General features: G+C 40.7%; 1 protein-coding gene across 1 annotated transcript; it reads left to right on the forward strand.

The window, feature by feature from the left end:
• The first annotated feature begins 1,470 nt into the window (after window positions 1-1,470).
• On the forward strand, window positions 1,471-14,863 carry LOC103404561 (uncharacterized protein At4g10930). The gene is made up of 15 exons (XM_008343490.4): window positions 1,471-1,604; window positions 1,757-1,862; window positions 2,148-2,233; window positions 2,343-2,433; window positions 2,721-2,770; window positions 3,021-3,090; window positions 3,775-3,884; window positions 3,986-4,051; window positions 4,568-5,103; window positions 5,284-5,358; window positions 5,484-5,562; window positions 6,330-7,611; window positions 7,701-7,775; window positions 13,092-14,213; window positions 14,384-14,863. Exons 2-15 carry the CDS (start codon window positions 1,791-1,793, stop codon window positions 14,606-14,608), a joined length of 3,939 nt encoding a protein of 1,312 aa, XP_008341712.3. The 5' UTR covers window positions 1,471-1,604; window positions 1,757-1,790; the 3' UTR covers window positions 14,609-14,863.
• Window positions 14,864-15,022: the final 159 nt, after the last annotated feature.

The following is a 15,022-nucleotide window of genomic DNA, read 5'->3' on the forward strand; positions in this document are numbered from 1 at the left end:
GAATGGTTAGACCAAATGGCCAGGGGGAAAAATTCTCACTCCGGCTCTAATCAAGCCTCGGCCAAGGAAGATTGTTTATTTGGCCGAAGAAGAAGTTAGGCCACCTATTCGTTCGGCTGAGACAAAAAATTTGGTTGGCTTAGAAGAACATCTTCGAAGTTTAACTCAAAAGATGATTTGTCAGAGCAATGTTTCAATGACGAATAGGGCCGAAACACGACCTCCGATGCAAACACCATGTCAATCAATATGGTTATTGGAGATAAAGCTGATGTGGAACAATTCCATTCAGCTAAACTGTTTGGGTTAAAAGCCAAATAATAGCTCAATGCGTTTGGCGTTCAAGAATAAAAAGTATTTGACCAAGTCAAGAATATTTGAAGATGATTCTTTATTCAGCCTGAAGCGAGATTGGATTGAAAACGTTGCCATAAAAAGGTCTCGACTGGTGAAAAAGTATCGTTGGCCTCCTCCTCATCATAACCTTTATTTTCATTTGCTCAAAAAATAATAACTTTTATTTCCTTTACCATTCGACTGCACAAACTGATACTCAAGAAAATAAGGGAGGCAAAACAGCATGCTCACCAGTTAAAAAAAGAAAAGAAATGACTTTAACGAAAAGTTTCCGGGTACTGTTCACTTTAACGAAAACTATATTTTTACACTAAAAAGTCAATCATGATACTATTTACTTTACCCTTTATTTTGTCCTTATCGTTAAAACTCAAAGTTTTCAAGTATTTTTTTATTAGTTTTCCTTAAAAATAAAAAAAGATGCGGTCGAACAAAAGAAAAGGGTTTTTTGTTTGGAGATGCTGTCTTCAAGAAGAGATAGTTGACTGCTAACCCATGAGGTTTTACATGAAGCATGCCTACTTTTGGGCTTCGAAATGTGAGTGAGCCTGTGTGTTAAATTTTTGGGCCCCAACACACACAAGTCATCGAGCCTCTCACACCTCTTTGAACTAAATTAAATTTTCTATTGTGGGAACATAATTCTTAGTTTATTTCTTTGACCACACCAATTGGTGATATGTGACCATACTGACAAAGTTAGTGCAACATGGAGGATGGAGGTAGGTAGAGGGCATGATGCAAGTCGTGAGAGAGTTTTTGTGTATGAAATCGGTCGGCGAACATGACTCATAGATCGAACGTCAGTACTTAAGGAGAGGTTTTCCAATGTACTCGAAACACAAGTTGATATGTGATGTGTTATAATACAAGTGAAAAAACGCTTATATTATGACACATCGTGTACTGATTTGTGTTCGTTCTGAGTACATGAAAAAATCTCTCATACCCTTGCATTCCACTCTCCTTAATTTTGCCTCCTCTCAAAAGAAAGACTTTTACGGGACAGTTGGGCCGTTGAATCATGTGGGCCTAAGAGGTTAATAATGGAGATATTTTGAGACCAGAAAATTGCTATGATTGGGCTTACAGACTTCAATTTCTTTTGGGCCTTATCATCTCGTTGGGTGGTAAGCGGTAACAAACGCTTCCAAGTATCCGAGTTGCGAACTCCCTGGCGTCGATCATGCCCCCATCGCTCTCTCCTCCCAAAAATACACAGACATGGCGGTCTCTCTCGTTCACCGGTAACCTCTCCGCTCTCGTCGCTTCCATTTCCTCCTTTCCAATTTTGACCTCTGCGATTCTAGTTATGTTCGTCGTCAAACAGCTGATCTCCAAATTATACAAAGTCGGATTTTTATTTCTTGTAATTTTTCGTAATTATTTGTTTAATTAGGTTTTAGTTAAGTTGCGAGCTCTTTGGTTGTACAATGGAGGTGGATTTAGTTGCAAGTGGCATACAAGAGGAAGAAGCTTTTGGAGTTGATGAGAATGATCACAATGTAAGCTTCAAGTTCAAATTTTTAATTTTTTTATTGAGCTGTTGCAAGTAGTTTTCATGCAATTGAAACTTTATTCATTTTTTTAAGATTTTAGGCTCCTTTTCTGGAAATTGGACGAAATTTTCATTTTTGGAATTTCAATTACTGAATTTTCATTGAGACAGTTGGAGCTAGTGTTAATCGTGACCTGCTTGTTCGTGGGTTTAGATACACAAGTTAAGTGTAGCTGCTTGGTTTCGTATCTGTAAGAGATTAACTTTTTTATTTTACTGTCATAATGTGCAGGACAATCCTAATTTCGAGGGTGAAACATGTGGGATATGCATGAATGCTATTATCGACAGGGGTGTTCTTGATTGCTGCCAGCACTGGTATGTGTTTTAGACTGTGGCTTTGTCTCTGTGGGTGAGAGAGAGAGAGAGAGAGAGAGAGAGATTAGAATTTTGTTTTATGACATGGGTTCATCTTGTGGTTTTCCAGGTTCTGTTTCGCTTGCATTGACAATTGGGCTACCATTACAAACCTCTGCCCGCTTTGCCAGAATGAATTCCAAATGATCACGTGTCTTCCAGTGAGTGGTGCAAATAAAAAGTTTTCTTCTTTTTTCTTTGTTCTCATCCTCGTTGTATTGTTTTAGTATTATTTCCGTTATGAACTTATGCGTGATATGGATAATAGAATTATATTAATGTACAACTTTTTCAAAGCACAGTTGTTTTGATTTCTAAACTGTCTGTTTTCGATAGTGTTCTTTTTGTTGCAATGGAATTTTCTTTTTTTTTTGAAGTTTTCTTGAATTAGTGAGTTGATGCTGTTTCAAAGTGGTGCTAAAGCATATGAGTTTGATTCAATGTGAAGGTATATGATACGATTGGGAGCAACAAAGTGGACGAGGACTCAACTTATAGGTACTTTGGTAATTAAGGATAATACGTATTTTGGTAATTAAGGATAATGTGTTTAAGTATACTGGTGAGGATTTGTTCACATTTTTATGTGGCTTTGTCTCTTACACATGGTTTTCTTTGGCTTACTACTCATATGTAGCGTTCATATGAAATTTGAATTCAAGGATTGTGTTATAGAATTTGCAACCAAGACATTTGTTTTGTGAACAAGCTTCAACAGAGACTAATTTTTCAATATTCATCTGTGCAGTGATGATGACTGGAGTATTGAAGGGAAGAATAACACACTCTCATTTCCATCGTACTACATTGATGAAAATGTAATTATCCTTGCATGTATTCTTTTTAAACTATTCTTGCAATCCTCATAATTTCTTTCAAAGGTTTTTTTGTTAAACTTAGTGACCACTCACACCATTGTTTCCAAGAAGATTGTACGTCTTACACTTGTGGTTTTTTGTTCTAAATTTGTTTTCCTTAAACGATTCTACATGTGAATCCCATGAGTCAGGACCCATGAGTTATGAATTTTAGTTCGTTCCCCGGGTTTCTTACGAGCCATGCATCAATATCTTTTGAAGACCCAGTGCTTTGGTCTTACAACTGAGATGTGGTGTTGTGCTTATAAGCATCATTAGGGAAATATGTAGCCGTTCCCATTACATCAAGATGCATCCGAGAGGAATTGAATTAGTACTTTATACAGGATATATGCTTTCTTATACAGGAGTGTTATGTGCTCCATGAAAAATAATCAAATAACAAAAGCAAAAAAGACGAGTTTGGAGGTTAATGTGGCTCTAAACTAAAGTAATGGTTAAAACTAAGGCTAATGCTAGGTGTTGAAAAAGACTTTTCAAGTCATTCTCATTTAGATCCGATTCAGAAACCCCCGTTGTTTCCTTTTCTTCCCAAGGCTGTATGTCTTTATTTTGTCTTCACGTTTACCTTTCAACATTTGATCAGATGATATCACATTCTTTTGTTACTTTATCATTTTCTAGGCAGTTTCCTGCTTGGATGGAGATGGCTGCAAAATTCGAAGTGGATCAGTGGCTATTGAGGGAGATTCCAATCTCGATACATCAATTGCTTGTGATTCATGTGACTTATGGTAAAGAATCAAGCAATGTGATACATTAACTCTTTCCAAACTGATAAATGATTTTGTAAAAATATTGTTTTCTAGTTGCTTTTTGACGTGACTTGAGACAGGTACCATGCTTTCTGTGTGGGATTTGATCCGGAGGGCACATCTGAGAGTACATGGTTATGCCCCAGGTAAGTTACATGGTGATCATTCCTTTGTTCATGGGTGTTGCACTGTTGCTCCTTTGCCAAGTCTAGTCCGTGGCTTTTCCTTATAGCTTCAGTTTCATTAAATTATCAATAACAACTTGTCATGCATGTGCCAAGCGTTGGTGATAATTAAAATCAATGTTAATGGAGATAATTAGGTTGTGGGTCCTTTCTATGGGGGTTTTGTTTTTGTTGTGGAGATCCCTATCTTGAGTTGTCAACCAATTAGATTAAACATTCAAATCAGGTAATGATACCATCTCATTTGTGACTCTGGGACAAAGAGAATCATTTATGTTTACAATTGCTGCCAAGTAACAATCCCTCTAGGCTTGGACTGATTAGTGAGCTTTGGTTATCTTTATTTTTGTACTCAAGATTTAGGCATAATGGATTACAAATTTCTCTTTTTTCCTAAAATTCCTAGGTCTCCTCTTTTCATCTATCTTGTCATACTGATTTTTTTTTATTATGGTTTTTTTTTTTTTCATTCTGTAGATGTGTAGCTGATGAAATGACAAAAAAATCAGATGCAGATTCAGTACAGAGGTCTAACAGACAGTATGGTCCAGAAAATGCTAATGGTAAACCTGTAGCTGAGGATAATCTTTCTAGAAAGGTATCTGTATCTGTTGCTGATAGTGGTGAGACGGCTATTGTGGTCTCAATGGTTGGAGAAAATCATTGGTTTGGAGGACCAAGTGAGAGTGTTTTGCCAACTGGTGAAGTTGGAAAGGACCCGGAAACTAAAGAATTGGTATTGTCTTCTGACAATATCCACAAATTGAGAAAACCTTCCCCAGAAAAAACTATTAACCAACCAGTTATTGTAGCTCAGCAACTAAAACTGTCCCTTTCCAGCGATACCTCTGGTTTACCTTCAAATTCTTTAGCACAAAAGCCTAGTAGTTTTGATGGCATCATGAATCCTTCCGGAAGGTCCTTTGATGAATCACAGAGTGATAACAAACAGTCTGACAGTGACTCCAATATGGGTCTTCATCTTGGGTTGTCTGTGGGCACGTTTTTGTCTGGTAATTTACATATTTTTCCTTTTTTGAGCCACCTCTATTTCATGTTAGGATAGTATATAACTGAAGTTTTCATATGCTTATTGTTGAAATGTTTCTTGTTTATGGGTCTTCATACGTTTTTGTCTGGTGGTTTACAACGGTAACTCATGTACCATTTATTTATTGTTGAAATGTTTCTAGCTGACACTCTCGTACCAAAAGAAGTGATTGAGGATGTGAAGCAGCATGATCCTTGGGAAGGATATTCACCAATAGGTATATTGAGGCATTATTTACTGTGTTTAATTTTTCTTGGAAGCGGAACCAAACAAATTTAAAAAATTAAATTGTTTATTCACCAGTCACTCATGCGCTTTGCTTAATTATGGAAATGTTTTCAGCTGATGAGATTGTACCGGATACTAGTTTGGATTCCCCTGGATCGACTGCTGGTGGAAAGAGAAAGCGAATTGATTGCAGGTCACTTGTCATTCTTATATGGTTTTCAGCAATTAGTGCTAGCTATGTAACCTCAGGTTTTGTTACTGCTATCCTCATTCATATTATGCCACCATCAGTTGTGTAATTGTCGGCATAGTATTCCTAAATTATGTTGGATGTATTTTTTTTCTACTACCCTCAACTCTGCATGTCACCAGTGTTTCTTACATTATGTTGGATGTTTTGTGCTTCCATTATCCATAGTAGTCCTTGATTCATTCAGCTGGCATGTTTCTCGTGTATTAGATTTTGGGTTCATAGGGCTTATCTCTTTTTCTTGTCTTTTGGTTTCCAGTAAGGTGGTAACTATATTTCTAAGTCCATTGTATTATGGTAGTTTGTAGATTAAACCAAACCAGCATGTTTTTGTTGCAATTATTGTCTTATAACTTATTCACATTAAAAATACGTGCATGCAACACAAATTTTCAATTTCTGCTTCCTCTTTATAGATTTCCTCAAAAGCTCTCTTTTATTTCCCTTTGATGCAATACAAGCTCATCACCAAAATATCAAAAAGCATTAAGAAAATGTTGGCAGAAGTCAATTCAACTGGTTGAACAAAAATGCAGGTTAATTTAAGTGGTTTCACTATCCTCACACTTGTATCTTAGCCTTCTTCTATTTTTATTGTCATTTTCTTGAAAAAATTGTATTTCAAATGTCGATTTGCTTGCTTCACATGCTTCGTAGCAAGTAGAACAAGGGTTCTGACTTTATTTTACCTTGACTTTTTGAAATAATAGTGATGACGTCCATATTGATTATGGTGGAGATACTGACCCTGAGATTGAGACCAAAGTTTCTGTTAAGAAACTCAGAAAGGATGAGAAAACACAACCCACAGCTTCCAATGACCAAGCCAAAGAATCTGTTCCGGATGACTCTCAAAACTGTTCTATACTGACTGTAGCTCCTAAAGATAGTACGTTATCATCTCCTCCTGTTGAGGGGAACACCACTTCCGATATAATGAGCATTGTTCGAACTACGAAGCGTAAATCTTCTAAGGGGCTTGCAAGCTCTAATCCTGCAGATAAATTATCACAAGAACAAGAAACTATGCCTGGTTTGAGAGTTAAAAAGATCATGAGGAGAGCCGCTGAGGACAAGGACTCGTCCGTGACAGTTCAGACACTGAGAAAAGAAATAAGAGAAGCTGTTGGTAAAATTTCTTCAAAAGGTATTGGCGAAAACCTTTTCAATCCAAAGCTTCTTCATGCCTTTAGGACTGCTGTAGCAGGACCTCAAACTGAACCTGTTAAGAAGGTACCAGATTTGGCACTGAAGGCAAGGAAGACAATGTTGCAGAAGGGAAAAGTACGTGAGAATCTAACAAAGAAGATTTATGGGACATCAAATGGAAGAAGAAAACATGCATGGGACCGGGACTGGCAAATTGAATTTTGGAAGCACCGCTGCATAGGAACTACAGAGCCTGAAAAGATTGAGACTTTGAAGTCCGTCCTTAACCTTCTGAAAGAGAGGTCAGAGCGTGCAGATACAGAGCAGGAGTCCGATAAGCAGTCCACAAATCCAATTCTTTCCAGGTTGTATTTAGCAGATGTATCTGTACTCCCAAGAAAAGATGATATTAAGCCTCTCTTAGCTCTTAAAACTGCTGGTAATTCAGAGCAGAATGGTAAACAGCTTACCTTGAAGGACAATTGTTCCAAGTCATCTCTTAATGATTCTACATCAAATTCCACAGAAACGAATAAGGTTTCATCAAAAGGCGGGGTTCCTTCATTGGAGAAATATGGGAATAAGAATAATGTTCCGAGCTCAGAGAATGGTGCTGCACCTAACAAAGTACATCAAGACAAACGCTTGGAAGGGTCCTTGGTTTCTTCATCTGGTGCTTCCAAATCCAAAACCACGAGTGAAGTGGTTGATAAAACTGGAGATGTAAAAACTGACAAAAGAAAATGGGCTCTAGAGATTCTTGCCAGGAAAAGTGGTGCAGGCACGAAGACGACAAATGAAAAACAGGAAGACAACACACTCAAAGCAAATTACCCTTTGCTAGTATGTAACAGCTTTACTTTTATAACCATTCCTTTATGCTGTTTGGCTCTGCAGATTATATAATATAATTTTGTGATTGCTTTGAGCAGGCTCAATTGCCGATAGACATGAGACCAGTTTTGGCATCCAGTCGTCATAATAAGATCCCCTTATCAGTAAGGCAGGTAAAAATTTCTGTGTATGCTTCTATTAACCAAGATTGGTGCGTGTTAGATATTGATATAATTAAATCTCTTGTTAGGTTACTCTTTTAAGTTCTATTTTGTAATAAAAGGTTGGGAACACGAAAAGGGTGTTCTGCCTTCTGTTGGTCTTTGAATGGAAATATTACAAAGGGGGAAATCATTTTGCCTTTCTTATGAGGAAATGGTAGAAATGAACCTCTTTGGTGTATTTAACACAATACGTTGAAATGAAGGAAAGCTTATTTATTGATATCCCCGATAAGCTACAAATATGTACATATACATGAGTCAAAATAAACACACAAGAGGGAGCCTTCACAAAGGTTGCTTAGGAGAAGTCTCAGCAGTCGGTAGAGCCCCAGAAAGAGAAGGCACCGGAGGGGGATCATTTGGAGCCTCAGTACTGGACAGAACCCTAGAAGGAGGAGGCATCAGAGGTTGATCATTCGGAGCTTCATTACGCGGTACAGCCCCAGAAGACGAAGGCAATAAATGCCTTTGGAACAAACCCACAAATCTCTGATGATCAAGTAAAACCTGACCATCAGTTTCCTTCATCTGGTCAAGCTTCCTCTTCATGTTTGTAGCATAGTCATGTGCGAGCCGGTGCAACTGTTTATTCTCATGCTTGAGCCCCCTAATCTCCTGTTTGAGACTCATCACTTCAGCCGCCAATGATTCAACTTGGCGGGTTCGAGCAAATAGGCGTTGGGCCATATTAGACACAGAACCTGCACACTGAACACTGAGAGCCAGCGAATCCTTAACAGCTAACTCATCAGACCGTTTGGAAAGTAGTCTGTTATCTTTGGGAGTGAGAAGGTTCCTGGCCACCACCGCAGCGGTCATATCATTCTTCATCACGGAATCCCCAACGGTAAGAGGACCAGTAGGGGAGACGAAGGATGGGCGCCATATGTTGTCTGGAGAAGGCGGGGCTGCCTCTTCAACAAGGTTTAAGTCAAAACGACGGTCGGAGGGGCCAGACATTTTCAAAGGTGTTGAAGAGAGAAGAGGTCGGACAAATCAAGATCTTAGAAGTGCAAGAATGAAGCTTCTACTGGTGGAGATTCAAGTGTGCTTTGGAACTTAATGCCAGCCCCTATAAAAATCTGCACTCGACGGAGCTTCAGAAATCGAAGAGGCGCCTGCTCAGAAATCGAAGAGGCGTTTGCTTTCTCAAAAGCTGGGCTGCTTAGAGATCACGAGGGTTGATCTCAGAAATCGAAGAGGCGTTTGCTTTCTCAAAAGTTGGGCTGCTCAAAGACCACGAAGGCCGATCTCAGAAATCGAAGAGGCGCTCGCTTTCTCAAAAGCTGGGCTCCCCAGAGACCACGAGGGCTGATCTCAGAAATCGAAGAGGCACCTACTTTTCCAGCCTTGTCAGCACCTGTCACACGCACACTCAGCTTTGCGGAAATTATGGGCATTTTGTCGAAGACTTCTGGGGAAGTAGAAAACACATGAATCTTACTGTTCAATCACCCACTTCCCACACGCAACAATAGCTCATGGATACCACAGATAACTTTGCCAAAGTTCTCTGCCAAAGTTGAGCACGTGAAGCTTGCAGCTCCCACTACATCGCTCTGACCAAGAAGGGTAAAAGAATAGCAAAGAAACAACACTAACAAAGTTTAGACCCATAAATTTTGAAGGTCTAGCTACCATATTATTACCCACAAGGGTAAAGGAACAGTACCACTGCTGGATAATTGGAAAGTCCCTGTGTGTCAACCTCTGTGCTTCGTGGCAAGGTAGACTAGCAAACATGCCCAACCTTTACTCACATTCGAGAAAACACTCCCAATAAGATTGCTTGCTCCAAAATCGAAGAGGCACCGTCCTCCAAATCTCGAGAGCCAGACTCCCAACATGACTACTTTCTTGAAAATCGAAGAGAGGGTAAAGGAACAGTACCATTGCTGGATAATTGGAAAGTCCCTGTGTGTCAACCTCTGTGCTTCGTGGCAAGGTAGACTAGCAAACATGCCCAACCTTTACTCACATTCGAAAAAACACTCCCAACAAGATTGCTTGCTCCAAAATCGAAGAGGCACCGTCCTCCGAATCTCGAGAGCCAGACTCCCAACATGATTACTTTCTCAAAAATCGAAGAGACACTGCTCCCCGAATCTTCGAGAGCCAGACCCCCAGCATGATTGCTTTCTCAAAAATCGATGAGGCATCGTTCTCCGAATCAATCGAAGAGGCGCTCGCTTTCTCAAAAGCTGGGCTGCTCAGAGACCACGAGGGCCGATCTCAGAAATCGAAGAGGCACCTACTTTTCTAGCCTTGTCAGCACCCGTCACACGCAACAATAGCTCATGGGTACCACAGATAACTTTGCCAAAGTTCTCTGCCAAAGTTGAGCACGTGAAGCTTGCAGCTCCCACTACATCGCTCTGACCAAGAAAGGTAAAAGAATAGCAAAGAAACAGCACTAACAAAGTTTAGACACATAAATTTTGAAGGTCTAGCTACCATATTATTACCCATAAGGGTAAAGGAACAGTACCACTGCTGGATAATTGGAAAGTCCCTGTGTGTCAACCTCTGTGCTTCGTGGCAAGGTAGACTAGCAAACATGCCCAACCTTTACTCACATTCGAGAAAACACTCCCAACAAGATTGCTTGCTCCAAAATCGAAGAGGCACCGTCCTCCGAATCTCGAGAGCCAGACTCCCAACATGACTACTTTCTCAAAAGCGAAGAGAGGGTAAAGGAACAGTACCATTGCTGGATAATTGGAAAGTCCCTGTGTGTCAACCTTTGTGCTTCGTGGCAAGGTAGACTAGCAAACATGCCCAACCTGTACTCACATTTGAGACAACACTCCCAACAGGATTGCTTGCTCCAAAATCGAAGAGGCACCGCCCTCCGAATCTCAAGAGCCAGACTCCCAACATGATTACTTCCTCAAAAATCGAAGAGACACTGCTCTCCGAATCTCGAGAGCCAGACCCCCAGCATGATTGCTTTCTCAAAAATCGAAAAGGCATCGTTTTCCGAATCTCGAGAGCCAGATACCACAGACCACTTTTTCAAAGTGCTCTGACAGAGTTAAAACATGTGAAACTGGCAGCTCCCACTACCGTGCTATGACCAAGCAGGGTAAAGGAATAGCATTACTACTTGTTGTTAGGGAGACTCCTATATATGTCGACCTCCATCCCCAACGGACAGGCAGACCTGCAAAAATGCTCAACCCTTCATCATATCTGAGAGGGCACTCCCAACGAAGCCTTTCGAAATATTCAGCTTTCTTTCCCCCCGATAATACCTCTGCAAACAAGCTATACTAGAGCAAGAATATCTCATATCATCAGGGTTAAAAGCAAGAGTATCCCATATCATGCTTTTTCCCTGTCTTTCCCTTTGGCCTTGTTTTTACCTGCAAGACAAGGAGAAAGAGCAATCAGTCAGCACTTGGAATCAGGCTTCTAGCCAGGAACTGACTGCCTGGAACCCCTTACCTGATTACTTACCTGGCATTGCTCTCGAGTACTCATCTTCAACATGTTATGTTTCCAGGGAAGATTCCGCATCTGCTTGAGGAACAGATAGGGCAAGTGCGAAGGATACAAGGAAGCATGTGGAGACAAGCGTAACAGCACACGTGCCGATACATCCATTACTCTGTCAAAAGCAAAAGTATCCCATATCAGCAGGGTGGAACGTACTCTAGATTTGATGGACTTGTTTTGACCCTCAAATTCTTCAGTCGGCCTTATACTCTGGAGGAAACCAGAAAACCCTCCAGCTCAGTTCAAGAATAAGCCTGTGGAAAGTTACTTCTTCAAAAGCAAAAGTATCTCATATCATCTCTTCTCATTTTTCTTCTCTTTATCCTTCATGCTGCTGCAAGATGGGGAGAAGGTGAACAATCAGTCGGAGCTCTGATTGCTTACCTTGTCTGTCACCTCTTTCAGCAGACCCCCTAGCTCGGCGACTTGGGGGACTCCTCCTACATGGTTTGTATCGCGCTTGACCAAGCCTGAAACTACAAGTAAGCTTCAAGTGAAATTGATACATTACCTTGTGCATCTCCACCAGTTAAAGATACCACCCCTGGATGGAGGAAGAGTACTTCCAGAGAAGATGCCACATCTACCTATGAGACAGATAAGGCAAGTCAAGACGACACCACACTCCGATACTTAGAAGTTTCGTGATTACGAGATCATTCTCCCACAATATTTCCTAATGTCATTTGTACTAAATCATTCACTTGTACTCACTAAAGGAGAGCTTGAACCTATGTACTTGTGTAAACCCTTCACCATTAATGAGAATTCTTCTATTCCGTGGACGTAGCCAATCTGGGTGAACCACGTACATCTTGTGTTTGCTTTCCTATCTCTATCCATTTATATACTTATCCACACTAATGACCGGAGCAATCTAGCGAAGATCACAAAAAGCAACCGTTTTCGCTACCTAGGATCTATCTTGCAAGAGAACGGAGAATTAGATGGAGATCTCAACCATAGAATACGAGCTGGATGGATGAAGTGTAAGAGTGCATCCGGCGTGTTGTGTGACCATCGTAGGCCACTGAAGCTCAAGAGAAAATTTTATAGGACGGCAATAAGGCCAGCGATGTTGTATGGCACAGAATGTTGGGCGGTGAAGCATCAACACGTACACAAAATGGGTGTAGCGGAGATGAGGATGCTTCGTGGGATGTGTGGGCACACGAGAAAGGATAAGATTGGGAATGAGGATATCCGAGGTAAAGTAGGAGTAGCCGAAATTGTAGGAAAGATGAGAGAAAATCGGCTCCGGTGATTTGGACATGTGCAAAGAAGGCCGACTGACGCTCCGGTTCGAAGATGTGACTACGGGACAGAGGTTCAGGGCCGAAGGGGTAGAGGAAGACCTAGGAAAACTTTGGAAGAGACTCTAAGAAAAGACTTAGAGTACTTGGATCTAACGGAGGACATGACACAAAACCGAGCGCAATGGCGTTCTAGGATTCATATAGCCGACCCCACTTAGTGGGAAAAGGCTTTGTTGTTGTTGTTGTTGTTGTTGCATGACGAATGATTCATTAAACAAACATATGCTAGGCATACAACTGCTTCCACCGCCATCTCAATCAAACCACCACGAAGTCATTACCATCGTTTCAACTGTTTACTACCACCACTCCGATGAGAGCATTAACATGAGTTTCTTAGGATATGTTGGTACGAATTAAAAAAAAATCTTTTTAGCCCCATTTATTTGTTTAATTTCATGAAACTGGAGGCTAATTGGTGGTTTGGACTTGTTAATCATCTGCCTTGCAGACACAGCTGTATCGTCTGACTGAGCACTTCTTGAAGAAAGCAAATCTGCCGGTGATCCGTAGAACTGCGGATACGGAGTTAGCTGTTGCAGATGCAATTAATATAGAAAAGGGGGTTGCTGATAGGTCAAGCAGCAAGCTAGTGTATACGAATCTATGTTCCCAAGAGATATTGCGTCGTTCAGAAAATAGGAAATCTAGTGCGGGTGCAGCCCCAATACATAGTTCATCCCCATCTTCATTCCCCCCTGATAGAGCAGAACAAGCTGCCAATGAACTTTCAACTGATCCTGTAATTGAAGCAGCACTGAGAAATGCTGGTCTTCTGTCCGATTCTCCTCCAAATAGTCCACATCCCGATATGGAAGTTCCTGCTGAAGAAGATGGCCCCGCATCAGATATCAGAGAGGAAGGGCCTCATAATATCTTTGAAATAGATTTTCAGCCTGATCTGGACATATATGGTGATTTTGAGTATAATTTGGAAGATGAAGACTACATTGGTGCCGCTGCTGCAAAAGTAACTAATCCACAACCAGACGAAGGGGCACCGAAATTGAAATTGGTGTTCTCTACACTTCAGCCTGAAAGATCTAATCATAATCTAGATCTTGAGAAGCCTGAGACAACGGTTGCAGTGCGAAAAGATTCTTCCAGCATGCTCGAGAATCATACTTGTTCAGGTTTGAAAAACTCCATCACGGAGGGTGGCACTGATGAGACTAGCGTTCCCTTGGAATCCTTATTCGGCAAAGAAGGTGAAGAGCTCACTGTTGCAGAATGTGAAGAATTATATGGACCTGATAAAGAACCGCTGATAAAAAAATTTCCAGAAGCATCAGAAAAGCTATCTGGATTGATTGACGAAGCTTTGGTTAAAGATAAAGGTTCTGAAGAGAATGAAGATTGTGTGCCAAAGCCAAACCAAGCAGTAAAAACAAATGAATTGGGTAAGGGGAACAATGCGCAAAATATGCTTGTTGCCAGTGTTGGTTGCAACTCCTCTGCTGGAGAAGATTCAGTGAACCATCCACAGCCAGGTGGAAATGTTGAAACTAAGGAGAAGAAATCGAGTACGGAGTGCAACAATCAGTCTAATAGCAACAGTACCGTGTCTAAGAAGGTTTTTCCCAGCCATTTTTCCCTAAAACTTATACTTACCTTTAGATTGCTCCTTTGGTTCTGTAAATCCGCATGAAAGGATTTTTCTGTTCATGAACTTAACGTAATTGAATTAGGAGAGTTTCTTCTCCAATACGTCATCTTGGCTGACTTGTTTCCAATCCTTCACAGGTGGAAGCCTACATTAAGGAGCACATCAGACCACTATGCAAGAGTGGCGTTATTACGGCTGAACAGTATAAGTGGGCTGTGGCGAAAACAACTGATAAGGTTATGAAATACCATTCTAAATCCAAGAATGCAAATTTCCTGATCAAGGAAGGTGAGAAGGTGAAGAAACTCGCCGAGCAGTATGTTGAGACAGCCCGACAGAAGGAAGAAGCCGATCCTCTGTAACGAAAGTCATTTTCAGCTGCTCTCAAATTATTCACTTATTCAGAACCTCCACTGATCTGTAAATAGTTTCGAGAGACCTTATATAAGCACCCCGAACCCCAAACATTGTATAAGTTGATGAAGGAACCTGTGTCCGGGCGCTTATGATATGTTCAGGTGAGTTTTCCTGCGTGAGCTTTTGGATCATATACAAGAATTGCATCAGTTATTAAATGACTCTTGAAGCAAATAAGAATCATGTCGTTAAACATGGTATTACGGCCCTCTCCACTTGTGTTCTCAGTTCGACTTGCTTGGTTGGGGGTTTATTATCATTGTTGGTTCATTGTGTGAATCAATCTAGATTCTCAACCCGTTAAATAAAATATCGTTGTATAAAAGAATAAAAGATAATTTAGCCAAAAATCAATAAAA

Source organism: Malus domestica, chromosome 14, assembly GCF_042453785.1.
Source record: "Malus domestica chromosome 14, GDT2T_hap1".
NCBI classification, from domain to species: domain Eukaryota; kingdom Viridiplantae; phylum Streptophyta; class Magnoliopsida; order Rosales; family Rosaceae; genus Malus; species Malus domestica.

What these genes read in the sequence shown, in the direction of transcription:
- LOC103404561 (XM_008343490.4), top strand. Translation starts at nt 1,791, where the DNA reads ATGGAGGTGGATTTAGTTGCAAGTGGCATACAAGAGGAAGAAGCTTTT. An exon ending in CTTGATTGCTGCCAGCACTG is followed by an intron (nt 2,234 to 2,342) that starts GTATGTGTTTTA and finishes GTGGTTTTCCAG; the next exon opens with GTTCTGTTTCGCTTGCATTG. An exon ending in TGTGGGCACGTTTTTGTCTG is followed by an intron (nt 5,104 to 5,283) that starts GTAATTTACATA and finishes AAATGTTTCTAG; the next exon opens with CTGACACTCTCGTACCAAAA.